The sequence below is a fragment of the Haemaphysalis longicornis genome, unplaced genomic scaffold (assembly GCF_048455015.1).
Source record: "Haemaphysalis longicornis isolate Haplotype H1 unplaced genomic scaffold, Haemaphysalis longicornis Haplotype H1 scaffold_1, whole genome shotgun sequence".
In the NCBI taxonomy this organism is placed as follows: domain Eukaryota; kingdom Metazoa; phylum Arthropoda; class Arachnida; order Ixodida; family Ixodidae; genus Haemaphysalis; species Haemaphysalis longicornis.
In genome coordinates this window covers 140,642,560-140,670,278 of record NW_027526203.1, presented here as the reverse complement: position 1 = coordinate 140,670,278, position 27,719 = coordinate 140,642,560, and the positions used below count along the sequence as shown (strand labels likewise).

At 47.0% G+C, this 27,719-nt stretch overlaps 1 protein-coding gene across 4 annotated transcripts in view; it reads left to right on the top strand.

Annotated features, from left to right (window-relative positions):
- Positions 1-15,317, top strand: part of LOC144137068 (uncharacterized) — a 41,495-nt gene extending 26,178 nt beyond the window's left edge. For 3 of the 4 annotated variants that reach the window (XM_077669445.1, XM_077669444.1, XM_077669443.1), the window contains exons 12-14: positions 7,949-8,111; positions 9,273-9,373; positions 15,093-15,317. In XM_077669445.1, coding sequence (XP_077525571.1) covers positions 7,949-8,111; positions 9,273-9,373 — 264 coding nt within the window. In that variant the 3' untranslated portion in view covers positions 15,093-15,317. The remainder of the gene's footprint in view (positions 1-7,948; positions 8,112-9,272; positions 9,374-15,092) is intronic. The other variant, XM_077669446.1, reaches the window with a different exon arrangement.
- The last annotated feature ends 12,402 nt before the right edge of the window (positions 15,318-27,719 follow it).

Below are 27,719 nucleotides of genomic sequence, written 5' to 3'. Positions count from 1 at the left end.
TGAAATTGATATTCATTATCAAATGCGAAATCCTTTACATTGTTTTATATATCCGCACCAGAATCTTTTTTTTTTTTAAACAAAAGCACTGACGAGTAAAAAAAAAAATTGTTCTTTATGTTTCGGTTTCCAGCGCAAAAGCCTCGCTCACATTTTTTAAACTGGTTGGAGGTTTTTTTTTCTTTTTTTTTTTTCCTCTCTCTCTCTCCAAATTTACCTTACCGGTTATAAAGGGTTCCGTCACATTCTCAACTTCATCCTTGTCAGAATTGCGATCAAAGTCCGTGGTGGGAATCATGTAGTGTTGAGGGGGCCCTGAACTTGGCCTGGCAGAAACGGGAAGCATTTGAATTTGGCAACAAGTGCCTCGGACGTTGCAGTGTTAAAACTTCTTCATGCCTTCGGTAGGGTTCGTAAAGAATTGGCTAGCCTGCTGTCTGGGCCTGTTTTCTTCGTTAGGCTTCATACTGATACCCCTGCTGCACAGGTGTTTCTGTTCAAGGGCAAACGTGGCAAGAAAAATGACTTTTTTATTTATGGACTAAATTGAATCAAATTAAGAACATTTACGTACCTAACAATTCTAGCAACAAAGCTGAAATCTGTTTGATACTTTCTATACTTTTTAATTTAAAAGTCTAATTACCTGAAACTTGCATAGGCAAGAACTCAACAAGAATTTTACGTCAGCGTGATCAGGAAGATCTATTCTGTGCAAGGAGGCTATTAGAATATTGCATTATATATATAAGAAAGAACAAGGAAAGTTTCACCTTTCGAAATCAGAAACAGTTTCATGTCAAAAAGAAAGTGAAACTTCTGTCTTTTTTTTTTAGGATATTTAAAGGAAATAAAGCAATAATCTAATAGCTTCCTTGCGCAGAATAGACCTTCCTGATCACGGTGACATAATCTTTCATGGCTGTAACTTTTGCGCAACTTTAGACGGAGACATATAAAAAAGGGACACGAAGACCAGTGCAGACTAACAACTGAAATTTATTTCTTAAGCAACACATATATATGTACACTCACTAACAAACCCTCAATCACCGCGCATGAGCGGATGAGTACACGTTCCAACAGGATGCAAAACATGATAACTGTACAATCATATTAAATTATCTCGTATTGGTCAGCAACTGGATTTCTTTTTCTGACAAGGCGACTGAAGGGTGGCTCACGCATGCTCCCTTGATTGCAGCCATGTGCCATGCTTCAACAATTTCCCTGCTCAATTCCATCCTGGCCTGCAACACTAGTTTCATCAAAATTAGCATTGACAAAATATCAAATTTCCTGCTACGCGATGTCAGCAGTGATGTCACTGGGGGCATACCAAAAACAGAGTAATGAGTGCGTTGACTGCAGGGTAGCAATAAAGCAGTGGGACATTAGGAACCACAAGCGCCATTTTGATGCTCACTCATGTTTATTGGCAGTAACATTTGTCAGCAGTCACCAGTCATGCTGATGAGTCTGTGTGCGAGAGTGCGGAGCGTGAGAAAAACTGAGTTGCTGGTTATTTGCCTTTTTTTATATATAAGTTTTTTTTTATCGAGCCTAATGGTTGCAAGGTTGCACTAAAATTGGCATGATTCTTGTTTTGTCATGTTGATGTTTTGAATAAGCCAAAACTGATTTCTCTTTATGGTGTGGGGGGGGGGGAGTTTATTTCATAAACAGTACAAACATGTTAATATACAGACGAGGGTCCTAGAGTCGACAGACTGTAAGGGGACCCTCGATTATGAATGCTTCCGTCTTGTAGGACTGTAGGTATTGTCTTGTAGGTATTGTAGGACTGTAGATGCTTTAGGAGGACATTAGAGATAGCGTAGCCAAAAGCCAAAAAGAAAATTACAGAGGCATCGAAGCAAGCTTTTACTTATGTCAGAATGTGTGAGCATCACTTCTCACCGAGTTCAGTTTCACGGAGTGCATGGTGATGTGGAATGCACAAGAACTCAATTTTTCCTTCAGTAGGCTTTATAAACTGTACACCGAGCTTTTTTAAAGTTCGCTTCACTACTTTGCACATGTATTGCTGGGGAGAGTTTTTTTAAGGTGCCGTACAAGCAGTCTTAGACCAAATTCGATGCCCTGAATGTTGCCGGCAGGTTCCAGCCACCCCGTGTGGTTACATAGGTTTGGGGGCTCTTCGGCTTTCACCAACTGAGCCAAGCACATTGAAAAGGGTGATGCCAGCGTTAAAGGAAAGTGGCTTCGCATTTACTGGCACATAGTTAGACATCATTAGCCATAGATTACACCATTAGTGCAGGTAGTCAAGTTTATTCTGGGCATTTACCGAGTCGTACTCGTTAGTGATGGTGCAGTGAATATCAGTCAGTGAAAATGCAGTTATAAGAAATGTGTTGCGAAGTCAGTAATATATGTTAAAAGTAAAAGCAGTTGGAGTATGGAACGTTGCAGGATGCCTGAGGTTCCTGGGAGGGGAATTCAGTGCAGTCTGTCGGGTATGCTTCAGTCCATCCTTGTGCTGCAGTTGTAACTTCAGTTTGAAAAGCTCTAGTAGAGGCAGTCGTGAGAACCCTTGTCAGAAGCATTTGAAAAGTGCAGGAATATTGCCTTAGTCTGTATGTTAGTGTTTGGATTAGTATATGGATGAAAATAGCATGTACATACTGCTTCACGGAAAAATTATTTTGGAGACTGTGCTGGGACAGATGAAAGAAGGTGTTAAAAATCTAGGAAATGCTTGATACGCGAGTGTCTTGCATGTTTCGTGGTTTGGCAACATTCCTTTAAGGGGAGACACTGGTCTTAGAGCTATTTTTCTTATTTTCAGGCCAATCCTGATGAAACTACATGATCTTATTCAGGTTTTCATGCTGATTTCAAATATGCAATTCTTTTTCTTCTAAGCCAATTAGTTCCTGAGATAAGTAGATTTAATTAGTCATTAATTAGTACCTCCGTGTAAAAAAATTGGCTCGATTAAAAATAATTTTTAATGCATGGCTACATAGTCCAATGAGCAAAGAGTGCAATGATCGAAGCAGTTTCTCTATTTCACCCTTATTAACAATTTTACAGTACTTGGAATACCAACAGTCAAAGTTGTGCTGACCATGGTTCGACGAACAATGTAAAATAAAAAATGTTTGAAACTTCATTGAAAAAATGTGCTTCGATTATTGCAGTCACTGCACCTTAGGCTTACTTTAGCACAAAAAAGTACATCTCTATCTCTCCTAGATGCAGAGATATCGACGAACCAAAGCAGCCAGATGTCCAGATTTTGCATTTTGAGAAAAAAGGAAAAAACCAAACTAGGCACTATTTATTGAAAATTTCAAGAAGATATATACATATTTACATTTCCTGAGGGTTAATAAGCCCCAGGCATGTAGTCCGACTGCTTGTTCTGGCCAGTGTGCCGCTTTTTCAGTGCCTGACGCACATTTTCTGCAGAGGCCTGTTTGCGTACCGACTGGGCTGTTCGGCGCTTGTCCTTCTCAGCCATCCTCTTCATGTTGTGGAGGCCAGAGTTTACACTCAGCTCGCTGAGTATTTGTGAGGATGCTTGCCGATTTCCCGCATTGAAGCGTGCAACAGCCTCTGCGACAGCTGCTTGCACAGAGAACAGCGAAGCATGTCGCTCTTTCGGTGCAAGGGACCATATTAGCGAGTGCAAGCTCTCATTGCTATGCTGGGTTTTTCCGCGCTGGCACCGCTCCAGCAGCTTTGGCTCAGCTAAGCGCTCATAAATGGGAAGAAGCGCTTGGCATACATGTGGGGGCAGGTTATACCTGTGCTTCGGAGCAGGCTCTCCTTTGGCCGCAGCTGCGTTTTGGCGGCACCACGAGTCTGGGCCTGTCGGGCACAGGGTGTGGTTTGACACACTATCGTTTGAGGTCACGTGGTGATACGTTGCCATTACGGCCTTGTGCATCGCCCCGACATCTCCAGCATGGGATTTCAGGGCCCAGCCGTAGTAAGAAGTTAACTTTGTGACCAGTTCACCTGTCAGCTTTCCTCTGCCACTAAGGCTCTCAGCTCCATTGCCTTTGCATTTAGCAATCACATTCCGCAAGGATGTGCCCATTCGTTTCTCCACGTGATTTATGCAATCTTCTTTGACGACTTTGATGTAGCCGTACACATGTGCCTCTACCAGTGCAAGGAATGTGCGGCTGTCGCCATCCGAAAGTACAGTGGTGTACCGAAAGCCATGCTTTTTCCAGGACCTTTCAAACAAAGCAAGTCCAGCCTGTACCTCCATTTCCCCGGATTTTTTCTCCGTGTTTTTTTGGCAGACGTGGCTTTCCTTCCACACATTGTAAGATGGGTCGCCTTCCTTAGGGCCACGCTCACACCCGGCACAAAAGTTGCTGAACACAACCTAGTCCAGTACGAGTCCGGTGAAAATTTCTATAACTGCACCAACACGGTGATGTGGGATGAATGACCCCGGGTCATCCACGAACCATCAAAGGAGACAGAAATGTTTCCGGGGTTGTCCAAGTTCAACTCGCAGTAAAGTTGCCGAACAGCATGGGCGCTGCCCTGCAACACTTTTTCGGCGGCGCGTGTTGCTGCGGGCGTCAGTTTTTTCTTCACATAACACTGCCACGTTTTCGTGTGCAGGCCACGGTGCGATATGTTCATGGCCGCAAACACATCGTTCATCGCAGTTTGCCGATTTCTAGTGCTTTGCATCGCGCGTGCGGCAAGGATGTTCACGGCAAACGGATTTACCTTTCGGCTGCCTTGTGCGCGCGGCGAGCTCCATGCTGACGACAAGTCTCCGCAATTCCTGCACACAAGGAAAAGTTTCACGGCTAGACCGTACTCACGCTCGGCTTTTGAGATGTTGACATCCCCGCCGCACACTTTACACTTCACGGCTCGCAAAAGCTCGTCGAGGCACACCAAACTAACAATACTGAAGGTATCGTCCGCACGGCGACCATCAGTATCGTCAAGGGGGCAGGCTTCACAGTTGCCGACGAAATCCATTTTCCTCTTCGTTGCGCCGGTGGACTCCAGCTCCTGTATCCTTTTTTCTGCTTTTCTTTTGTTTTCCTCCAACTCCGAAGGCTGCAGCATCGTCGTGTCGTGGCGGAGGCGCTCGCAGTGCGTAGGCGTCGCCGAGCTCGTTAGGCCTACTTCGTCCGTGGGAAGTCCTTCACTTGCCGCTGGCTCCTGCACATCGTCGGAGCTTTCGGGGGACGCAGGACGTTTTCGAAAGTTGTCACCGCGCGCACTCTTACTCTTTTTTGCCAAATTTATGGCGCGAGCGAAATTTTCTGAGAGGCATCGTTGCGCGTCGGTCTCGACTCTCGGCAATATGGCGTCTCAGACGCGTCCAGTGGTCGGCTGCCCCGCCGCCGGCAGGCCGAGCAGACGACGCCTGGCGGAATCTGCCAATCGGATGGCTCGGTTGCAGTCACGTGCACCCAGCAGCGAATCAGACCCCGCGTTTTCTTTCTTGTTTGTACTTCTTTTTCTCAGTGGCAACTGAGGGCAGGCAAGCCGCAGTGGCGGGAAATTGAAGCCCAGAGAGTGCTCTTTCAAACGAGCCCAACATGGCCGAGATCGGTACGGTAGAACGGCGGCTCCGCGCAATGAAAAAAGTGGCGTTTTATCGTCTCCTCATGAGAAATTTCGGCCGACGCGATGATTTATTGTCAATATTACGCTTAAAATACTGATCTCTCGAGGAAGAAAATTCGTGAATTTGGAGATTAATAGCTGCAGATTGCGAAAATGCCATTTTCACAAAATCGATTTTTTGGTCATTTTTTGGTCCCAAAGACCCGTGTCCCCCCTTAATCAGGTGATCCCCATTTTGTTGAAGCTTGTTGCTTCCATCTTGCCCAGCAATTAGTGCCCTCGAAAGAGCTCGGCTTGCAACTGCGGTAAAAAGAAACCTTTCGATTTGTCTCTCGGGAGCTGGCAATTGCAGTATCTGAAATGGTAAATTTCATGCCCATCACCTGTTGTGCTGTGGGATTAAAAGGGGTTCATAGCTACACCCGCCAAAATCCCCCAAGAGTTTGCGGGGTCCCAAGGGACGCCATGACGGGTTCAACTCACCGACAAAGGTGATGGCAGGCTCCAAAGGGCCAGGACGAACCAGGAGATCTATTGGCCGAATGGTACAGCGCATATTGATTGCCACGACAGGGCTAAGAACTACACTTTACCAATGCGTGCCTCAAGGCCCCGCCCGAAAGGGCGGCCCACGGAGCAAGAATTATTGAGGAGGCGCAACAGGGCTTGCTCTGGCGGCGCGATAAAGTCACGGCGCAGGGCACGGCATCAACACGCCCTCTGTCGCGAGGCGCCAAAGGAAAAAGGCGCTCCGGTTCAAGGACAGCCAGTGCATAGCCGGCTGCTGTCGTGGGCAGAAGACGCCGACGAATCCCTCGCGCGACTGAACTTTCATTGAAGTCGGCTTGCGGTTGAAGAAATCTTCGCGTCTCAAACATCGTTGTCGTAAGACGAAGGGGCTTAGATTTTTTCTAGAACACGAAACCTACAAAAAAAAAACGTGTTGTTGATAATCTAGGTATGATTAGTTCCAGTGAATGATGGTTCTTATCCTTTATGCCATTAGTTCATATTCAGACTGTCCTAACTTCGCCGCCCTGACTGTGCAACATGAAAAGCACGCGTAAATCTGAGAACCCGCCCACGAGAGCGGCGAGAGTGAACCACTTGTGGAGGGAAGGCGGCGTCGGCAGACAACGGATTCCTTCGAGTGCTTCGTTTCAAGCACAGTACGGCTTGTAACTAGGGCACTATTTATTAATAGCTGCTGGTAAAATGTCCAGCACTTCTATTTATTTATTTTAGAGAAAGAAATCTGGCAATTTTCACAGTATATTTGATCATATTACGATTTTTGTGCGTCGCGTCTGCAGAAGAACATGTAAACTATGGCAACGCGCTTGACGCGCCATCTGTTCTGCTCCGCGAGCTGCATTTCCTTCTTGCCAGACAGTGACATTAACGCGCCGCCCGCGCTGACCCAGCCCGGCAGATTCCCCTCCTCAAATACTTCTTTCTCCGTGGGGCGGCCATAGCCAAGGTTGCACGTGGGCCGCTGCAAGGTAGGAATAGGCCTACCTTGCGCGTCCGATTGGGGTCAACAAGGCAGGCCCTGACAGAACCGAGTGGTTAAGAGGGGACAAGCAGCATCCCTTTTTTCCATCTCCTATCTCTGATCCTCCCACAAGCAGCGCACGCTTAAAAAAAGGCGCCTGGGAAAGGAGGAAGGTCCCTGCGTGAGGAGTGACCGCGGCAACGGGGCAGTTTTTCCCCGCTGGCACGCCGCCCGTGAGGTGGCGTAATGTGTGCAGGCAAGCGCACTTGTCTGAAGGTCGCGCTCGCGGGTAGAGGAAAAGGGGATCTAAGGGACCCCTACAGTGCCAAGCACTGGCGACAAATCCTGTCTTTGTTGCTGGGAGAGTGGTCCCCACCACCTTTGGGCTGTACAGAGCACTTGCCAGTCACAGCAGGCGTGCACTGATTTCAAGGACTGGTAGGCACGCTGGCTCATGTGAAAGATGGGTGCAGCGGTGGGGGGGTTTTTGGAAAGTGCAGTCCTAGCATGCAGCTCACAGTTGGCACATTGCATGGGCACCAGCGGAGGATGTTGCATAAAAGAAACCTCGTGTACGAAAGCACAGCTGAACCCGATTACTGATGTTGGGTGGCAAGTTCCAGAATGCACTGTTAGGTCTATCTCTTAACTTCACTTTCATGACCGATTTGGCCGCCTGTTCCACCACCACACGCAGAAGGGGAATGGCACCTCGCGTTACAACGCCCGGCCATCTTTGATTTTGGGCGTCGGCTCTTAAACTCGGGCAGGCACCACGCAAAAGATGGAGACGAGAGAATAGATAGTGGGGCAGTATCTCGTGGCAGGCCTGCGTGCTGCAGTTGTCCCTCTTCCCACCTCTGCTCTCAGCCGGAGAACACGGGCCCGTGGGGCCCCAGTGCGGTGCTCAGCTCCTGGGAGACCCTGCATGCGGCCCTGAAGTCCGCCCAGTCGGCACGTGGTCTGCCTGTGCGTCCCTGGGGCCACACGAGAGATGCCTCGCCCATTGGCGCCCAGGATGGCAGCAACCTACGTGAGTCTTGCACTCTTCTGTCCAGCTGCGCTCAAAGGCCTTTTATTCTGCTTTGCTTCTTTCTCACTGGTATCACATGGAAGAAATTCAACTCCAAGTTTTTTCGTTTTGTTTGCCCTCCGTCAGTTGTGGCTTGAGTGAACTCTGACAAATCCAGCAACCATTTTAGCTATTTTGCACAAGTGAGCAACACACTCACTTGGCTTATGCACGTGTAATCTTCCGACCATGTTTGAACAATGTTAGTGTCGCGTAGATTCGGTAAGCAGCCACATTTAATACAGTGTGGCGGCAGATGAGAACAGGCGGGACCTTTCAATGATAAATGATGTTAACGTAAATGTACACTCACTCAGCAGCCCGCTTGGCCCACATACATTTGCCCACGTCTCCGTGTCTTGTGCGCTGGTTCCATTCATGTCTTTCCAACTCATACAACTTGCCACACTTCAGCAAAATTCAGGAACCTTTCTGCCCAGTGGCTCTGGATAGCACTGTCAGAAAAAGTGGCTGGCAGAGCAGGTGTATATTGACTCTCGTTTTGCGGCTCCACTTTTATCAGTGAGCGATTGACAGTAGCACAAGTTCGTACGGCTGTGGCTGCATGTATAAGGTGGCAGTTCCGTGTGCTCTGTGTTCAGTAAGTGAAGTTTCTTCCTTCCTGAAACAGCATCTGGGGCAGCATGGAACAGATTTTCCCTGTCCCTTCAAAATTCTGTTCAAGATCCTGCTATAAATCAAAATGTCCAAGTTCAGTGTAAAAAGGCCCAACTAACCTGAGAATTTGATTTCTAACTGAAATAATTCCAGCTTTTTCTTCACTGCTCAGTTTGCTGGCTGCTTGGCACAGCAGCGATATAGGGCTGCTGATCTAAAGGGGCAAAGCGGCCTGGAGCAAATAGCATGCGTTGGCTACTCGTACTCCGTAGAGTGTTCCCGTCTCTAGGACAGTAGGTGTTTGCAAATGGCATACCTTCTCCAAAGCAGAACCACTTTGGAGACTTCATCTGCCCTGAAGGAAAGTCTAATTGCGAGATGCCTGAAATGCTCCACTGGGAAATGCTGCGCCCCTGATCAGTAGACCAATGAGTGTGCTACTGCTGGCTGCGCCAGACCCAAGTGCCCGTTGCCAAAAAGTTGTTGCCCCGTCTGTGGTCGCAGAGGAGCCCGACCTGCCAAGCAAGGAGAGCCCCGACGAAGGCGGCGATGCCCGTCCCATCAGTGCCATGGAGGATGGCGAGGCCTCGGGCGGACAGGCCTGAGTACGTCCCGTACTCTTCTTCTGCTGGCATTCAGTGCTGGGGTGCAGGGCTTGGGCTAAGGATACACCTCGGTGAACCTCAATGGGGAAGGTGGTGTAGCGTTTGGAGCTTCTCAGAATGCCTGCACACTGCCATGCCTTCTTCCAGGAGGTTTCTCTGTTGTGTGATAACCTCGGGTGTGCAGGCAAGCTGAAGCTCTTTGAAGGCCGGAGGTTTCCTCTGTTTGCAAGGAAACCCTCGGCAACCATGAGCGGCCTGGTACTACCAAACCACTGCAAGCCCTCCCTTACTCTGTTCACAACTATTCGTTCCAACCGCCACAAGCCTGCGATGCAGCCTTCTTTGCGACTCCATCTTGGCCATCAGAGTGTGCGTGCATCTGAGTTTTGAAAAGGGTGTCAGTGTCAAGATGCGGAATAGTGAGCACATGGTAGGGAGGTGGAGGAGCCCACAGCTATGCAGCAAGGAAAGAGAAAAAGCCTAACACCTTGTGAAATGTTGCACAAAACAAGTGTATGCTGACCAGGGTGTACGTTACCTGAGGTAAAACACTGAAGTCGAACCCCGCAACGACGAATCCGCCGGGGAAAGCCAAAAAATTCACCCTTGCTGAATTTCGTTGCGGTGAGAATGTAACATAAACGATAGTAAACTCGCCCGCAAACGAAAAACTTGTTTTTGAAAGTCTTATATATTACTTTGTGAGCCTTACCTTGCCATAAAACTTCGCAGCTCAGCTGTCACTCTACAAGAAGTGCTTCATTGCTAGTCGTGCGCGCCTAAGATTTCAGACGCATCCAAAACATTCCGCGGGTTCGCTTTTCTCCCTGGTCCTAGGCACCAAGTATATTTGAGCATGCAAGTGAAGTCCAGCTTCTTCTGTTGACGATCTTTGCCAGACAGTGGCACCTCGCTGTTCCAATGCTGTCCACAAAACTAAGTGAGCACCGCTTTATTGACATCCAGAAAGGCCACAGCCATCACTGTTTTGTTTTGCGCACGTGCGCCATTAAAGAGTTGCGTTCTTGCTTTTCAAAATGGTAGAGAGAGCTCCAGGCAGTTCCAAACTCTTCGGCGCTATCCTCCCTTTTTCCACTTGGGCCACTGATTTGGGCAATGATGGCTGCCTTGCCTTGTAGCAACAAAAACTTCCGTTTTTGATTGAGAGCAAACCTGCTGATTGCCACACACTCAGTTAAGCAGTAGCCAGCTATCGTAGCCCAAGCCAAAGATGTGCCGTTGGTCGCCATGTGTCGCCCCCTGGTGGTGTCGCTGCGAGGCTGCCTCCACGACCGCCTGTTGCAGTCTTTTATGCATGTAAACAAATATGGAGGCCGCCATGCAAGTGCTCCGAGGCAGAACTTTACGCAATGCGAGTTGGAAAAAACTGCATTTGAGCACTTTTTGGACACTGTTTGCCTCAAATTGGTAAATAAAATGTCGACCGTACTTGCAGAGAATTTTGTTAACACGTGATTGTTTTCCCAAAACATTTCGTTGCCGCAAGATATGAAATACATGAGCTTCTATAAACGTTCACCGGGGATCCGATGATATTTCGTTGCCATGGAAATTTTGTATTCGCAGGATTTTGTTATCGTGAGGTTTGACTGTACTTCCAAATGAAGTTTAAGAGCTGGAAATGTGTTTTTGTCACCTGTGGCATGAATGAGCAAGAGTAGCTGGCGGTTGGCTGCCCTTGCAGCTAGATAACTGGTCACTCTAGCCACTGGCGTGCCCAGCAAGGATCTCGTTCCAGTGACTGGAGGAACTCTACTGCTATTCGAGAACTCTTACTCAATCATCACAATGTCTGCCTCAAGTTGCACTGTTTGTGGACAGTGCAACTTGTCCCACCTTTCAGGAACCTTGAGCGTAAAGGGACACTGAAGAGTAAAAACAAGTTGGCCTGTATCGATAGATTAAGGTGCTGAGAATGTAAATCTGATTGAATTGTAGGGTTTAACGCGCCGAACCAACGCAGGTGATGAGGCGTGCCATAGTGGAGGGCTCCTGATTAATTTTGACCACCTGGGGATGTTTAACGTGTGCCAAAATCTCGTACACAGGGGTGTTTAACGGACGCTGCGGCCGGGATTCAAACCCGCGTCCTCGTGCTCAGTAGCACTACGCCTTAGCTACTGAGCCACCGCGGCGGGTGATACATTTCCAAGCCTTGCAGCTGCCTGTAGGTTGCAAAAGTGGTAGCCCTCATTGTTCAGGCTATTTTTGCTGAGTCAAAAAAGATGGTACAGTTGGGTTACAGTGCATTTGGTCGCTTCCCTCCCATTGAACCCCGTCTTTTGTCTTTTGCTCCTCCTTCTTAACTAATACAAATTAACTACTACATGGACGAGATGGGTCTGTTGCAGTGTCACATGCGCAGTTTAGATTGATCTGGAAATGTCAGCCCAGTAAGAACCTTATTACAGTGGCTGTGACCAAAACTGCGGCTAGACTGTTCATAGCTGGATCGGTGAGAAAACGTGCATCATTATGAGAGGCACTGCAAAGGAGATGTGCAGCTGTTTCTCCATTATTTCGCAGTACAATTCGTTAAGTGCTTAGTGCAGCAGGCATGCAGGTGGCTATTTTAGCCTGCTACAGGGTTAGTTTTGTGTCTGCACTGTAGTCCCAGAGTGCGAGGTTTGATGCCCACGTAGACATTTCCTTCTTGTAAGGGGAAAAAAAATATGGCTGTAAGTGTTGGTGCAACAACTTCAAAACATACATATAAAGTGCTCTTTGTTGCCCTTTTCAACATTAAAATGCAGTAAAAGCTCATTAATCCGAACCGCAAGGAAACGCTATCTCAGTTCGAAATAATGAAAGTGAACAATAACAACAGTACGTACCCTGCAACTGTGAAGCAGTAGCTCATGTTGACACTTTGAAGATTGAGAAAGCCCACGATTGCAACCTGCCTTTTGTCCCTTAAGGCGACAGTCGGCACTACTTGCTCCAACAAGTGAATGTAGCTCAGAACGCCTCTTCTTTGTGCCTTTTTCAAAATTGGACAAGCAGGCAGCTATCCATCTGGCCATGACTCTCCGAGCAGACGGCAGCATTATTATGCTTCGTCCTGCTCCTCCTCATTGGTAGTGACAAGTAATGCACTTCTGACCTGAGATATGCTGTCCTCCTCTATTAGCGCACCACACACCACCGTGCTCGCTTCCTCATTGACTTAAAATTCGCAAGGATACGTCGTCTAAAACTATGTGGGATTTAAATTGATTTTACCCCATCTTGCCTTCTTCGTTCTACGCAGCCTCATGGGTAGGCAGTGGGTGCCAGGTGCCAAGGTACCAGCACGGTGGCGCGTAGGTCGAATTATTCATGCCGGAACCTACTGGTGTTCGAATTAATGGGTTTCTTTATGCATAGACTTCTATGGAGACTTGGCTGAACCATTTCGTACGGTTTGAATTATCCATAAATTCGAATTATTGAAGTTTGAGGCTTTCACTGTATAACTTGCACAAGCAAGCAGCAAAGGCGGCAGGCTGCAGGCAACTGACACTGATGTTTAAACTATTTTTATTGGGATGCGAGCTTCACGGCTGGAATTGTTGCACTGAACAACAATTTTATGGTCAGGTCGAAAACTTCGCGAAAATTATTAAAGGGACACTGAAGTGAATTTGTCAAGCTCCCGTTTTTGCTTGCACTGCGTAGACTGGCTCAAATTAGCACAATTTTCATCGTTTATTCGGTTGACAAATCGCTAATTATTTTACAAAGCGCGAAAGAAGAAAAACTACCATGCGCGGTTTGCGGCGGCCGCACCAACTAAAGCTGTGACGTTAGAAGGAGCGGGCACCGTGATTGGACGATGCCCAAGGTGAGCAACCAAACAAGTTTCGGTTTCGGTTTCGGTTCTGTAAAACACAACCGTTGGCGTTGTTGGATGGGCATTCTCAATAACTCAGTAATCATCGTACCGCGCTTCTGCCATGTTGTCAGCTGTAAAAATGCATAAAGATAAGCCTCCTAGGACGGATTGGAATCGTAGCATTCACTAGCCGAAACCTACGCAGTGCATGAACGCCCTCCGCGTACCCGCAGACGCCCAAATGTCATGCGCTTTTCCCCGAGCTTGCCTCCCTGATGCCTGTGTCATAAAAAGCGTGTTCGCACCAGGCCAAGGGTCTGTTCATTCTGTCCTGTGCCCACTGCCTGCAAGCAGTCTGTGCTTATGGCAACAGCACGCCAACGAGAACTCGCTAGCGCGCCAGTGCCAGCCTGCGCGCGTTTTCTGAACTAGTTCGTGGAGCCATGAACGTTGCGGCCAAAAAAAGGTGAACTCAATATAGAAAACATCGGCGGAAAACGAAAAAGTTAATTTACAAAAAAAAAAAAAAAAAAAAAAGCACGTAACCGCGGGGATTCGAACTCGTGACTTGCAAAATACTTGCGGTGGCATACCTAGTAACCCAGACCGCTCGGCCACGGAGCGGGCTCCGCTGGCATTGGTAATATAGGGTATATATTGTACAACCAGTTAACACTTTTCTTTAGTTTTGGCATTTCAAGCAGCTTAGGTGACTATTTGTTGTATTGCGCTCGTGCAGTAAGCGTCGCCCGAGTTTCCACAATAGCTCACGTCTAGCAATTGCATTTCGTAGACGGAAAAGCGTTCGCAGATGCGTAGTCGTGCTGCTGACCGCTGTGTTTGTTCGCCCAGCGCAAAAAAGTGCTTCCCGCACCCTAGTTTTACGCTGTACGGTAAAAATATCAGTTGATTTTATTTCCTTAGTACCTATATTGACTTCGCTGACTCTTCTCCTGCCGTCAAGAGGCCTTATATTTTCCTACTGGCATACCAGTCAGCGAAGCGTCGCATGTGCGCTTGTCAGCGCTTGTGTGAAGCGACCTTGACTTGGAGCTAGATACAGTGTACAAACTAACCAAGTAAAGAAAGGCAAATTCTACCATTCACAAACGTGTCCTGGCTTCGTTTCAACTGAGCGAACGAATTGCGACGACCCGTCGGCGGCCGGCGGACGAAACGCTCGGCCGACTAATTCTGTCGGCCGGGGAGCCGTGCAGTAGCGCAGCCGTGGCGCAGCCAATTGCCAGCTCATCCCCTCCTGACGTCACACGAAAACGCCACAGAAAATGGGCGAGCGTAAAGAGAGGAGGACAGCATTTTCGAATTAATTTTTCTACTAAATAAAATCGCGTAAACGCGCCCAGGGTGGTCGAAACATGGCCTGGGGACTCCGGACTACAATTTGCGCAAATAATCCCGCAATGTTTACATATCACTTCAGTGTCCCTTTAATACTTTCATCGCGTTTATAGACAGTATCATGTTCGTGGAGGAAGTGGCAATCGCAGGAAATGTCATGCCCTGGGTCAAACCTGAGCTTAGCGTATTTTGTAGCAGCATCTAATGCCATCTAGTGCCACGTTATCTTCTCTGCACCCCCTCACACTGTTGTTCTAAGCGTAGCATGAAGGCGTATTGGTTTTTCACTTCTACTGGTCCACTGGCTGCGTTCGTTTGCACAGCATATTTGAAACCTCAAAAATCGGCATCACAGAAAACTTGCCCAGAGAGAGATTGACTGACTCTTCCTGGTGGTATTGTTTGTCTTTGTCGGGCCTCGTTTTGCTATTCTTGAGAACGTTGATTTTTTTTTTCTATGTGATTGGTTAATGGTTGCTTTTCTCTCTCTCTTCCCCCCCCCCCCCTCTGTTCTCCTTTTTGCAGGCCAAAGTCACGATGCTGCCATTAGTTGACGCACATGTGTGTGTCTGTGTGTGTGTGTGTGTGATGTGTGGACCCTCAGCAAGGCTGCTGAAAGAGATCTATTTTTGCACTGTTGCGTTTTGAGCGGCTCTTTTTTCTTCTTCTTCTTCCTTGTGTGTGCTCTTTTTTTCTTGTGTGCATTCCTCTTCCAGTACAAAGAATAAAGAAAACTTTATTCTTGCACAATTGGGCCTCCTCTTTCGCGCTCTGACCGCCTCCTGGTTTTTTCCCAACAGTCCCAAGTCTTGGTACCGTCAAGGTGCAGGCTAGCATGGAAATTGATTTTAGGGCTGCACCGCCAGTACAGGGCAACACTCTGCAATTTGATTGTTGCAATGGATAGGCAGCCAATAGCAGCAATATAGCTTGTGTGTTGTCGCTCGAGCACTCACAATGCCCTGTCCAGATTCCGAGGAGTGTAGGAAACAAAAATGTTTTGTGGAAGTTCCCAAGTTATGAGATGCATTTAGAATGGTATTTGGCTTTAGTAGTTCACAACCACAGAATCTAGAGACTGGGTGCGCTTTTTGAGCGGTTTTGAAACGGTTGTTCCAAGGGCACCTTTATCAAAGTCTTGTTTGGGGCTGCTTTGTGTAGTTTAACCAATTTAATTCGCATGGGATACCATAATGGCGCACTAGTTTTCAATGTGTTTTCATGCTATCGCTTTATTAATTTACCCATTTTGTGGTTTATCAACCATTTTTTCATGCATGGTTCTACAGATTACAAATGCTACAATCTGCTAGGCTTAGCCCTACAGAATCACTAGTGGCATTGTGGCCGATATGAGCAAATCGGCAGGGAGGTGCGATGCAAGGGAAACAGCACTGAACAAGTTTCTCTCATTAAAAATTGCATGTAAATCAGCCAAAAAAACTGTGACCATGGCCCGTGCCTTCATGACTTCAATATAATAAGCAATTTGCTTCAGTGTCCCAATTATAAAAACAGGTTCCAAATTAACTGCTCGCTACCAACCCACATTGCGTGCAAAAGAGCATGATGAGGCATGCAGAGCACTGAAAACTGAGAATAGGGCTTTGCACATTTGGTCTGTTCAAATCAAGAGAAGCGTTTCACTTGTGTGGTTCATATACCGTCTTATCTGTGCCATAGTATGGCCACAGCTTTAACCGGACCAAATTCTTAGGTTTGCATTTGACTATAATCAGGCAAGCGGGACCCAATCACTTTCGATGTGCCATTAGAAAATGGGCATCCCGAATTTCTAACGTTTTGATTTTTGCTGCGCAATACCAGGGTAGCGAGTTCTGTGGGCATGTCCCTCAGTTGGAAGAGCAACAGCATGACACCTGGTGACCGGACATGCACACAGAAAAATACCTGCAATATGTATAAACTGTTGACTACTAATACTAGACTGCAGTTTCATGTTCCACAGTTTATTGTACCAGCAGGATAGATGTCTAAAATTTCACTTTGACTGCTCATTACACTTCAAGAGTTGAAAATGCATGAATCTAACCCTTATAACAATTGAAAAAAAGGACATAGAATTGCATCTAGGCTACCTGCAGGCATGGCCACTCGGAGGTCGTCAAAAACCTCTGCATGACTGGTACGCATATTTCACAGACTGGGCCGCCTAGGCACAGCCCTGAGCCCACATTAGACTCATTTTCGCGACATGCTGGAAGAATCTAACAATGAATGAGCATGTTTTTAGGCAAGACTGATCTAAAAGATACAAAACTTTCCTTATTTTCGGAAAGAATGCATCGAACCTAAAGGAACAAATTGTAGTAATAAAAACCACAGGCTCAAACTCTGGCTGCTAGTGCATTCCCGTGGCTCTACCCCTGGGCTATTGAGCCCGAACAGTGAAGCCCATTTAGCAGTTGCTCATAAAAACAAGCAGTATTCCAAGTGAACCAGTTCATGGCACTAGTAAGGGTGTGTCTCCGTGTGTTGCCAGGTTTTCCCTTTTGTTATCCATATTTTTGTTTCCTATCCGTGCCTATGTGCTGTCATGTAATGTTAGATTGATCGCGCACTTTTGTCGCTTTTCTTCTTGACTAGTGCGTGCTGCGCACGCCCACCCGATACAAAGGGTACAGCTCAAATATCAAATAGGGGGCCAGGTTTGTTGATTATGTGGCCAGACCCCATACCGAGCGAACTGTGTGCAACTGATGAGGTGGAGGAAACCGGATGGCATGAACAAGAGGTGGATAGAAGGAACAAACAGGAAAAGAATGTACCGATTCACCACATTGCAGTACTTGTGATGTTCGTTCCAGAGAGCCGAAGGTATGCCGGCAGTTCAGACCAAAATTGAGACTTGTAGCTGAACAGGAATGAACAACGAATGACGTGGAAAAAAAAATGTGGAGGGCACGTGAATAGACTTTAAGGCGAGAGGCTTAAGGTGTTGTTGTGTGTTCAAGAAAATGACCCTCTCTGTAAAGAGTAAATAAAAAACGTTATCCGATGAAATTTGAACCCTGGTCTGCACAGTAGCAGTTGCTATCGCTGCATGTTGCCAGCTTAGAACCAAAGTTGTTCCTTTCTTGGTGGCAAATGTGCTCGCTTCACACAATTCTCAAAGTGCTGTATTGGAAACGTAAAGGTTGTAGAATACCACAAGCCATGCGACACCCGAAAGTGATTGCACGTGAGTAAAACAGGTGCATACCAGCTGCACAGAACCCTGGTTCTTGGGAAGCTCTGGTGTTTGCTGGCGCGAATCACGTCGGATTTTCTTGGCTTTGAAGTGAGTATACAACACGAATAATGATTGTGTTCTAGCAGCTGTGAATCGAAGCAAATGTTTTGTGATTTTCTTTCAATAAGAGGATTGAATCTCAAGCATGTTGAAAAAATAAACGGGCCATTTTCTATGGCATAAAGCAAACGTATAGAAGCTACCCTGCAGTTTTCAGCTTTTTGAGACTACCTGTACCTGTATTCTACATGCAGCCAGCTTTCATCCCGTGCGGTACGCTCAACCACAAGGCTCCAGTATTGGTGTAATGAGGGTATATATTCTGAAACACCGAGATTAACACATTGCTCGTTTTAAAAAAGCGTGAAAAGCAGTTCCTTGCATGTTTGTGTCGGGTCTAGGAAGGAATTAAGCTGACTTTTAGACCCTCCTCTGCGTATTTCATGGGCGGGTTGATATCCCAACCTTGCGCGTACTTGTGGGTCCCTTTCCCAGTACTATACAACTCGTGAATGTCATTTTTCAAACACACTTGCGCTGCAGATGTCCCCACACACACGTGCATGCAAGAATCCTAAATATCAGTTCTGCCAAGGGCTTGAGGGAAGGACATGTGAAGTCTAATAGTAATGTGCAGTATAAGAGCTGAGACAAATTAATGCACGTGCCTGGGCACCACCCAGAGTGCCGCAGTGTCCCATAATGAAAAAAAGGGGTAATGGATTAAAAAAAGCTGGACCGGGGGCTCAATGATTTTCTTATCTGGATCGACTCTGCTTGAAGGGTGTTGACTAGGGCAGCTACATTATGAGGATTAGAAAAGAAAAACAAGACTTCTTTCAATGCTGATAACGTGATTGCGCTCAAGCTTCCTTAGTCAACACACTCTTGGTAAAGCCCAGCCGCCTACAGACATGGTCTCCAAATCCACAATTTGCTGACATTGATTTTTTTTTAGGGGGAGGGGGGGGGGAGGAGGGAGTACTACAGTCAAACACATACCTAATTATCCTTTATATCGAACTATTTCCGGTCACGGTATATTTGCAGTGAAAATTTATAGCAAAAACTACGCTTATATCGAACAAAAATACCAGCGACAACCAATATACCGAACGAGAAATGCCACAGGTGTGCCGCCCCCCTAGGTTGGCTTACCCTCGGGGGCCGGGGCGGAGGAGAAACGAGGGTCATGGCCATCGCGCCTGTTAAGGCCTCTTGTAGGCTTAACGACGTGCCAGGTTGTGCAGTGGCTGAGAAGATCGATCGGCATGTATACGGTTCCTTCCCCGTTACAGAGGGCGGCACCGACACGCTCTCGTATTGGCGTTTCTATAAGGGTAAGTCTCGTGCCCCGCGCGGGGTACGAGATCTAGCCCCCTCGCGGTGGCTCCTGCCCCGCAGAAGTGACGTCAAACTAAACAAGTCACGTGACTTCCTGTGACGTCACTATTTTTTTTTTTTTTTGCACATTTGAAGACGTTTTTGACGGCGTGTGTGCGCCATGTGGGATTCCGGCCTTGGCTCCAACCGCAAGCCTGCGCAACGTTACGTCTTTATCCTCCCTGTTCTGTGTTATCGCCTTGCACAGCGGCTGCCTCGCGGCGCTTTTTTCTTGTTCGGAGGGTTGTTTGAAATGATTTATTGAGTATTTTTCGTGAACTTGCTGCTGCTAGTCTTGGTAAGCCTAACGCATCCTATTTTGGCAAGCTGCTTCGCCCTGCTTTTTTCCGTGCTCCTTTTGTTGCCGTTAAATATGTTGCTAGCTTCATATTGTCTTGGAGTTCGCGTGCCATCGGCTTTATGCTCCTGCATTCGTTGTCTACTTGTTCCGATCGCTACTTGCATTCCAAGCCTTGTATTTTGATTCTGGCGTAAAACGTGCGGATCAGTTTTCCAGCGCTTTGCGCCGTGGCTAACGAGGTAGCTGACTTTGATGACGTGATAGCGCGAGCGACGCAGTGTCAGCGGCGTCAGTGTGCACAAATCAAGTATCGTCAGGTAACGCAGGGCATCGTCGAACGCAATCCGTCCTGGCATGTAGCCTGTTCTGCAATTTTTCTCGCGGGGTACTGCGAGAAACCTTACTACCACGCGGAAGCGATCCGTGCACGCTGCATGCAGGGAGCGCAGCTCCACTTTCGTGGGTGGCCAGGTGAATGGGAGAGCCCAGCAGCCGCCCGTCCATGGGCAGCATAGGTACTCGGCTATCGCTGAAACCAACCGCCCACTGGCTGGCTTCTTGTGCAAGGAGGCTCAAGCTCCAAATGTGCAAGTTCGGGAGAAGTCAAGCCGATAAGATCGCCGTTTGTGCCAAGCTTGACACTTGTGTTAAATAGTGCTTTCAAGTTTGGTGTGCTCAAGGTAAACAAGTGACTTGTTGTTCATCTATGTTTTTCGAATTTGTTCCTTCGAATAATACTATTGTGCTTTCATGATATGCAAGACTTCAAATGAGCTGCGAATTCTAAGCAATCTCTAGGCAGCTATTACTGAATGCACAGGAAACAATGTTTTGTCTACCTTGAAATTTTCTACATAGGGTACGTGGAACTGCCAGCTAGCAAGTTTAATGAAAGGTTTTTATCTGCTCAATTATAGTAAAGAGGTAGCAAGGGATAGATAGGATAGCCCTCCCTCCTTACCAGCTGATCGTCTGGCCGCGTCTCATAACTTCGTTCACAATTACCGCATGGATTTTATTTCTCTAACCTTTGCCCCAGTGCCTTCTGCCTTCTTCAACCCGGTTAGCCAACAAAACGTCATCCTGCATCTGTTCTGATTATGTATTTTGGTACGCTAGTTTTTTGTTTACTCGTGTTTGGCTTGGAAGTCAACATAACCAACAACAATACTTTCATGCCCACTCAGTTGGATGGCCAGTAATGGTGAGAGCTTCTCTCGAAGGCTTACAGTGGATTCACGAATTCTGATTGACTGTGACATCAATGTACCCATCCGGAGCACCCTGTGGAATTCAACTTGACGTAAATACTTGTGTTCACAGCTGGTAATTGTCTGCTCTGTGTTTTGGGGCGGGGGTGAACAGTAAAAGTTTCTAATTGCAAGGAGAAATTTCACGTTCTTTTGCTTTTTGACTCTGTGCTGTGTAAAAAACTGTTTCGGCTAATTGCTTAAGTGACTATGCTTAGTCGTAAGGGCCATAATACAGTGTCCCATATTTTGTTTGTAACGATGCATACCCAGCAGAGCCCAACTGGTAGAAAGCACATTCTCTGGTGGTGGTAATTAGCTTGAAAAAAAAAAAAAAAAAAAGGGGGGCACTGAAACTATTTTTTAAGCTAACAAGCCTAAAAAACAATTTATGGAACACATCTACGAGGGAATGGCTCTTGTACAGCTTGACATTACCCTCTCCCGAGAGTACTTAATACCTTGTGCAGGAACTGGAGCCAAGGACACCTATGTGGACGTGAATGTCTTTATTGTTGTTTGTGAATATTGCAGTACAGCTGAAAGCTGCAAGTATCCTGGAAGGCTTCAACAATAAAATGACTCCAATGAACGTACTTCTGCTTTGGTGTCAACGGGCAGCATGTGAGCATTGATAAGTGCTTCGCTGTTGACATTTTTGTTACACAAAAACAGGCTTGATCAGGCACTGTAGCAAGTCCATGAAAAAACACGGGAAAGAAACTGGACAAAAAAGCTGCGAACACATGGACACTGTTCATCACAGCACCTTTCCTTGTACTTCTGTACTGTTATTGTCGCTGTATTTTTCCCCAAAATATAAATCAACTCTCCCAGATTCACACCTTCAGACAGAAAGCAAACATGGTGTTTGTCAATGACAAGTGATTCTACCAAACTTCCGTGGCTGTGAAAAAAGTCAGTAGCTCTACTTTCTCTGCACGGTCTGTGGTGTGAAGTTCCTTTTCCAAATAAAACGCAAGGGTTTCTTGGCACAATACACAGAAAAAGTGCCAAATAAGCAAGTGATGCCTTCTAGCACTACACTACAGTCCTGCAGGAAAGCCAAACAACCAAGTGATCTTTTTGCTTGAGTGCAAAGCTCTGCAGAGAAGCCAAGAAAGATTCCTTTTTTGTTGACACCAGTCTAGCTGGCAAGTGGGCATTTGTTTAGTGACCACTGCTTAGGGGCACAGTAGGCAGGCTGTTGCAGAGGCTACGAAGAAAAAATACAAGGTTCGTTCATTAAAAAGACTTCTTTGCCCAAAAAACAAATGACATCAATTTTATTGTAAACTTCAAACAAATAAGATAGTACAGAAAATGTGTAGAGCAGTGGAAGTTCCATACACATTTTCCAGCTATTTCTCTATGACATCACAGAATCTTGTTTGTGCAATTGACAGCCACCAACCGAACCCACCGTAAAAAAAGCATAACTGGGCAATTGCAGTGGGGCCTCCATTCCGTTTGATCGTATCACTTGAGTGGTAACGTACAGTTAACACAGATAACTGCATTTACAGTGCACGTCCATATGACGTCACTCGTGCCCATATTACACCAATGCAGTTTGAAATTGGGATGTTTTTCACCATTTCTTTTGGTTAAACTCCCACCATTACAGCCTTGACCTTTGCCTATCAATTACATTTGCAGTGTGTTCGCTGCATATACCCATGGACACAAACAATCCGCTGAGGCTTTCACGTTCCAGGCACATCTTACGATTCTCTTTGACGTAGACTATTGAGCCTGCATAGAACACATGGGTTTTCATATGATGGAGACATGATGGTTGGCCAAGTGTATACCCTTCCTGTTACCGTCTGTACAGCTTCTTCTCTGACCCTATCGGCTGGGTGTCCTGAATTAAGTCCTTTGCATGAGGGGACTCGGTAAAATATGGCAATTAAGTCCATTGCATGAGGGGACTCGGTAAAATATGGCCAACATAGCATATACTGACACATATACAGAGACGTGAAGGTTATGCCAATGCAGCAGCTATGGCATGAAACGCCTAGCTAGTGTACCTTTTGGAGGACCCAGTTCCTAATTTGTCGTAGCATCATGTGTGTGCCAATGTGAGGAGCTGAATGCATGATGGAAACTACCCAACCACAATCTGGGCCACGGGATACGAGACTGCCAATGTTCTCACTCTTTCACATACTTTGTATCGCAGATGTACTTCTGCCACATTTTACTGTAGTGAAATGGCTCACCACTACAGCTGCAATAATTTCTTCTGAAAAATCTTTTCAAGCGCTGAATACCATGCATTTATGATGCAAGAAGCCCATGATCACCAGACTTTTACGCGCACAAAACTTATTTCGGGTAAACAATTCTAAGCCACAATTCAGTCCACTCGAAAATACATACAAAAAACGCGACAAACTGCAGATTTTCGGGTCTTCTTTGCTAATCTCCTTAAAGGGGAAACTACTGTGCTGGGTTGTACGCGGTACATGTGTGGGAACACCAATGATTACCTTTTCTAGCTATCCGTGGTTTGCACTTCTAATGCGCACATGCGACCAGTAAAATATCAGTGGCCGCGTCCAGCCTACGTCCTGAGCACTGTAAGTTCCGCGCTGCTGTCATTTTGAAAACACACCGCGATTTCAGGCCACCCATTTAAGCATTCTGAACTTGCCGTGGTGCAAACTGTTGATAGCAGATGCCGCCGCGCGGACATGCCGCAGCAGGCTCACATAATCACGCTCGGACGGTGTCTTTTCTTGCGTGGGACGTGGGTTGTTCGAACGGGGCCACTCGGCTGCGCGATGTCGTAGATCTAACGCAGGTACCATCGGCATACAGCAGGCGGTCACAGGTTTTCGCTAGCGTGTGGAAAGGCTGGCTTGGTGCCCGCATACGGCAACGTTCTCGCACATTCTGATAGTGCTTCTAACTCTATCAACTCTGCTTCATCTACGTTGTCGACCGAAGAAATTCAGGCATTCAGGGCTTTCGGCACTTTCGGATACGCCATACCGCCAGCAGCGGCAGCATCGGCGGCTTCCGCAAGAACGAACAAAAAAATTCTTTTATAAAAGGTCTAGCAAATGAGTGGCTTCCTAATTTTTTATTAAAATGTAAAAAAATGTGCTTTATGTATTCTACTACGCAAACTAATAACAATTGCTGTTAGTATGACGTCACTATGACGTATATATGACGTCACGCGGGGCAGGAGCCGTTGCGAGGGGGCTAAATCTCGTGCCCCGCGCGGGGTTCCAGACGCTGCCTTTCTATAATTGCACTTGGGTGGTCTAATTCAGCTGCTAATGTCATATTATAATTAGATGTATTACCGTCAATAAATCCAATATTTCAACTGGATCTTTTCTCAGCTATAGCTGAAGAAAAGGAAGAATATAAAAAAATTAACTAATAAGGGTGGAAACGAAGTAGAGGAACTAGCCATCCACTGGCACGCTCATCGGACTGCTTTACGCGAAGAGGATATAGGCCTCCTGCGCTGGAGTTTTGGCGACATGCAGCGCCCCTAGCGGCCGACGCCTCTGGGTAGTACAAAAGCAGACGACCCTCGCCGCCCTCCATGTGTTTTCAATTAAGAGCCAGAGTGAAAGTCGGTTGTGGCGCTTTGCGGCGTGTTTAAATGACTGCATACTGTATGAAATAATCCTTAAAGTAACTGCAGAGGTTAAACAAAATAATATCCGCTAAAAGAAGCCGATTTGTCGGCTTTCTTTTGAGCGAGCTGTCGCGGTGGTCGCGGCGTGGGACAGTATCGTTAGATCGGGTGGTTTAACTGTTTGACGACAGTTAGTTTTTTTCTTTTTGCGTGCGGTCGATAAAGGAAAGTTCACGAGTAGCATAAACACGGAACGCTGCTTATCTTACATCCTGAGGTAACTGCAAAAGGTTGCTTCATCGGGAGCTTTAAGCGAACGCATGCATTGCGCAGCCGACTCAGCTGACACTGGTGGCCTGGCACCGCCTTTGAAACGAGTGGAAATTTTGTTTCGTATTTTCGCAAACTAAATGATTCTTGCGTAACGTTTTACGCCGCACGATATACGAACGGCAGGGTACATGTATACTAGCGAGTAGGTGGGGCAGTACCGCCAATTAAATAAACAAATTAAGCGCTATTAAAGGACGCAAAACACGCACCAAATCACAGGCACAGCATAACATAACACAGCCGCATACACGGCGCGGGGCCCCGAATATTTACGTACGATCATCACTGACTGTGTTGGTTTTCTAGTGGAGGGGTCGTCGAATCTGCACGCTGACACGACAGTTTTGACTTCAAATGGAGTTACAGCGAGACAAGAACAGAGAATTGGCGTCCTTCAATTGAATTGCCCCCGCCCCCCGTGTTCCCACTTCGCCAGATTATTGTCAAATATTATCAGAAATTCGCTAAATTTTTTCTCTTTGCATTCAAAGCCCCCTCCTCCTCCTCCTCCTCCTCCCCCCCCCCCCCCCCCCCCTGCCCGATTTGACGTCCAGCCCTCCGCCGTGTCGGCTGCATGGAACTCGGCCGTCAATTGCTGACCCTCATTCTAGGCTATTAAGTGCGAACTGGGAATATATGCTGCAAGAGCATAATTAAGTAAAGTGAGAGCAAACAAGGAAAGCGAGCGGCGTCTTAGTTCGCCCGACCACTGTTTCGCGATTCCGAAATTAGTGGCCGTAAAAGGCCACTAATTTCGGAATCGCGAAACAGATTTCACGATTCTGACGGTCGCGGCATTTTGTCACTGAGACACGCAACAAAACGGCAAGCTAACGCTGCACCATGTATTCGTAACGGCGACGCAAACGAGCACTGTTCAATGAAAGTGCACGCATATGTGCAGGTACGCAAAAGAGCGGCGCACCGCAGCAGGCGAGCCTGCGGTCCGCCGGACTCGCTGGCTTTTTAAAGCGCGGTCATCGCCGATTGCGTAACTCTTCTTTTTTTATCGGCTGTTTTTGAGAAGTCTTTGTCACCTAGAGTATTAGTTTAAACTAGAAATTTTACTTAAAATTTCACTTCGTACGACCATCGATCGGTGAACCTGCGAGTAGCAGACGCCGTCACGGTCCCGGCACTTTCGTCGGCGCTGTAAACGTGTTTAGCGCTGCAAAGCTTTTTCCCCTAATGCCAAGTTGATCGCTGAAATAGATCGGACGCGTCGGGGATGAGCTGGTGACCACCTCGCAAAATAATCGGGAGCGTCGAGCTCATTTTGCTTCTGTCAACACGGGATCCTATGGGACCCACGCAGCTTTGTACTACCCGGAAGTACTGCCCGGAAGCCGCTTGCGCAGCGCCCCCTGGGCAGCGCAGGAGGCCTATTCGCCCCGAGCGCGAACACAGTCGGCCCCTGGCGGCGGCGGGACGAACCGCTCCTAGTGTGGATGGCGCTCTCGCGTCGTCTGATTTTTCACGTTGCGTGCGGCGCAAGACGCGTGCTGCACACGACAAAACAACCAATATGTGTGCTCGTTTGGCAGTAATCAATGACATAGTTACCTCTGCTTGCGCATTTCCTCTAGAAAAGCAATAATCAGCGGCAGTTGCGGGTTAATGCGCTGGTTGAATTCCACGAAACATCTTCGCCCTGGGCACCGCTTGAGTGTGAAACGTGTGATAAACATTGCTTCCACACATTGCACTTTTCTTATTGTTGAGTGCAGTCGCCTGCCGTTTCGGGAACGTCGAAGGGTGCTTTTTGAAGGTGGCGTGGTGATGATTTTAAGGATAAAAGTTTAGTACGCGAAACGGGTAAGAAGCGACAAGACCTGTGCATGCGCGGGCAAATTCCACACCCTTGTAAAATTGCGCTGTCTCCTAATAGAAAGAAGAAACAAACAAAAACTAAATATTTACACTGCACACGTACGACCCGTGCGCTAGCGCCCATATATTACCGGACACGTATTTTACACCCGCAAGCGCCTGTGTGATCGTGTCCTTCACGTACCTTTTCTAAAATACCATTTTTGGACGGTCGTTGTTTATACTGAGGAGGAGGAATAAATTCAACTGTATCGAGTTGCTAATTTTACGTATTATTTAAAATACGTTTCTATGGATGCGCAAGAGTATTTAGGGGGATTCTTCGGTAAAATTAAGCAGTTGTGAGATTGCGTCTGTCATGTGGCATTTCGTGTGTCATGTTCATATATATCATTTTCAAATCTTGACATGAATCATCTTGTCCAGAAACGTGTCTCACTCAGCATAACCAAATTCCTAATATGGTCAACGTTACTAGATAGGTTCAGTTGTAAAACTCTCCCCATGCGCCGTGCATCGCCGGCGTCTCCGTTTCTGGGCGTGCCGCGAGAGGGCGGGACCGCCGTATTTTGCTCTACCCGGCCGCTGCTCGTCGCGTGCAACGGCGCCTCTCCCAACGCCTCTTCGGCCTTCTCATGACGTTAGCGCGCGATAATATTAAAGACTACCCGCTACCCGCCAAGTTGTCCGTTTCCAGACTACATCTAGGCCAGAGTACTTTCCAGTAGCTGCTCAGGATCGCTAATGTGAGGCGTAAAGGCCGTTCGTTACGGCTCATTGCTTTGCTTTCTTCAACAGGTCAGCCGAAGCGCATCGTAGTTTGCGCGCGCTTGCGTCGGCTGCTCGCTGGCAGTCAACCACGAGCGTGAACGGTCTGCAGCGAGCTGGTAGCATAGAATAAGCCTCCGTTAAAGCTTAGTTTGACTGACTCTTCCGAATTTTACAAAAAATCATGAAACCGCTCATTTTGTTTCCAGCCAACGAAGCAAGGTCAGCATTGGAGCTTCGTCACTTAGTGGCTCTAGTAATTCAGGCCACTCGAAGACGAAACTTCCTAATTTTCTCGACGTCCTTTTTAGAATAGTATCTTTTCCACGTTTTGCCCTGACAACAGTTAGCTTTACCAAACGTCACCAAGAAACGACATTTCTGCAAAAGGCGAAATATCTTTAACTGAAAGAATTATTTAGCCAAT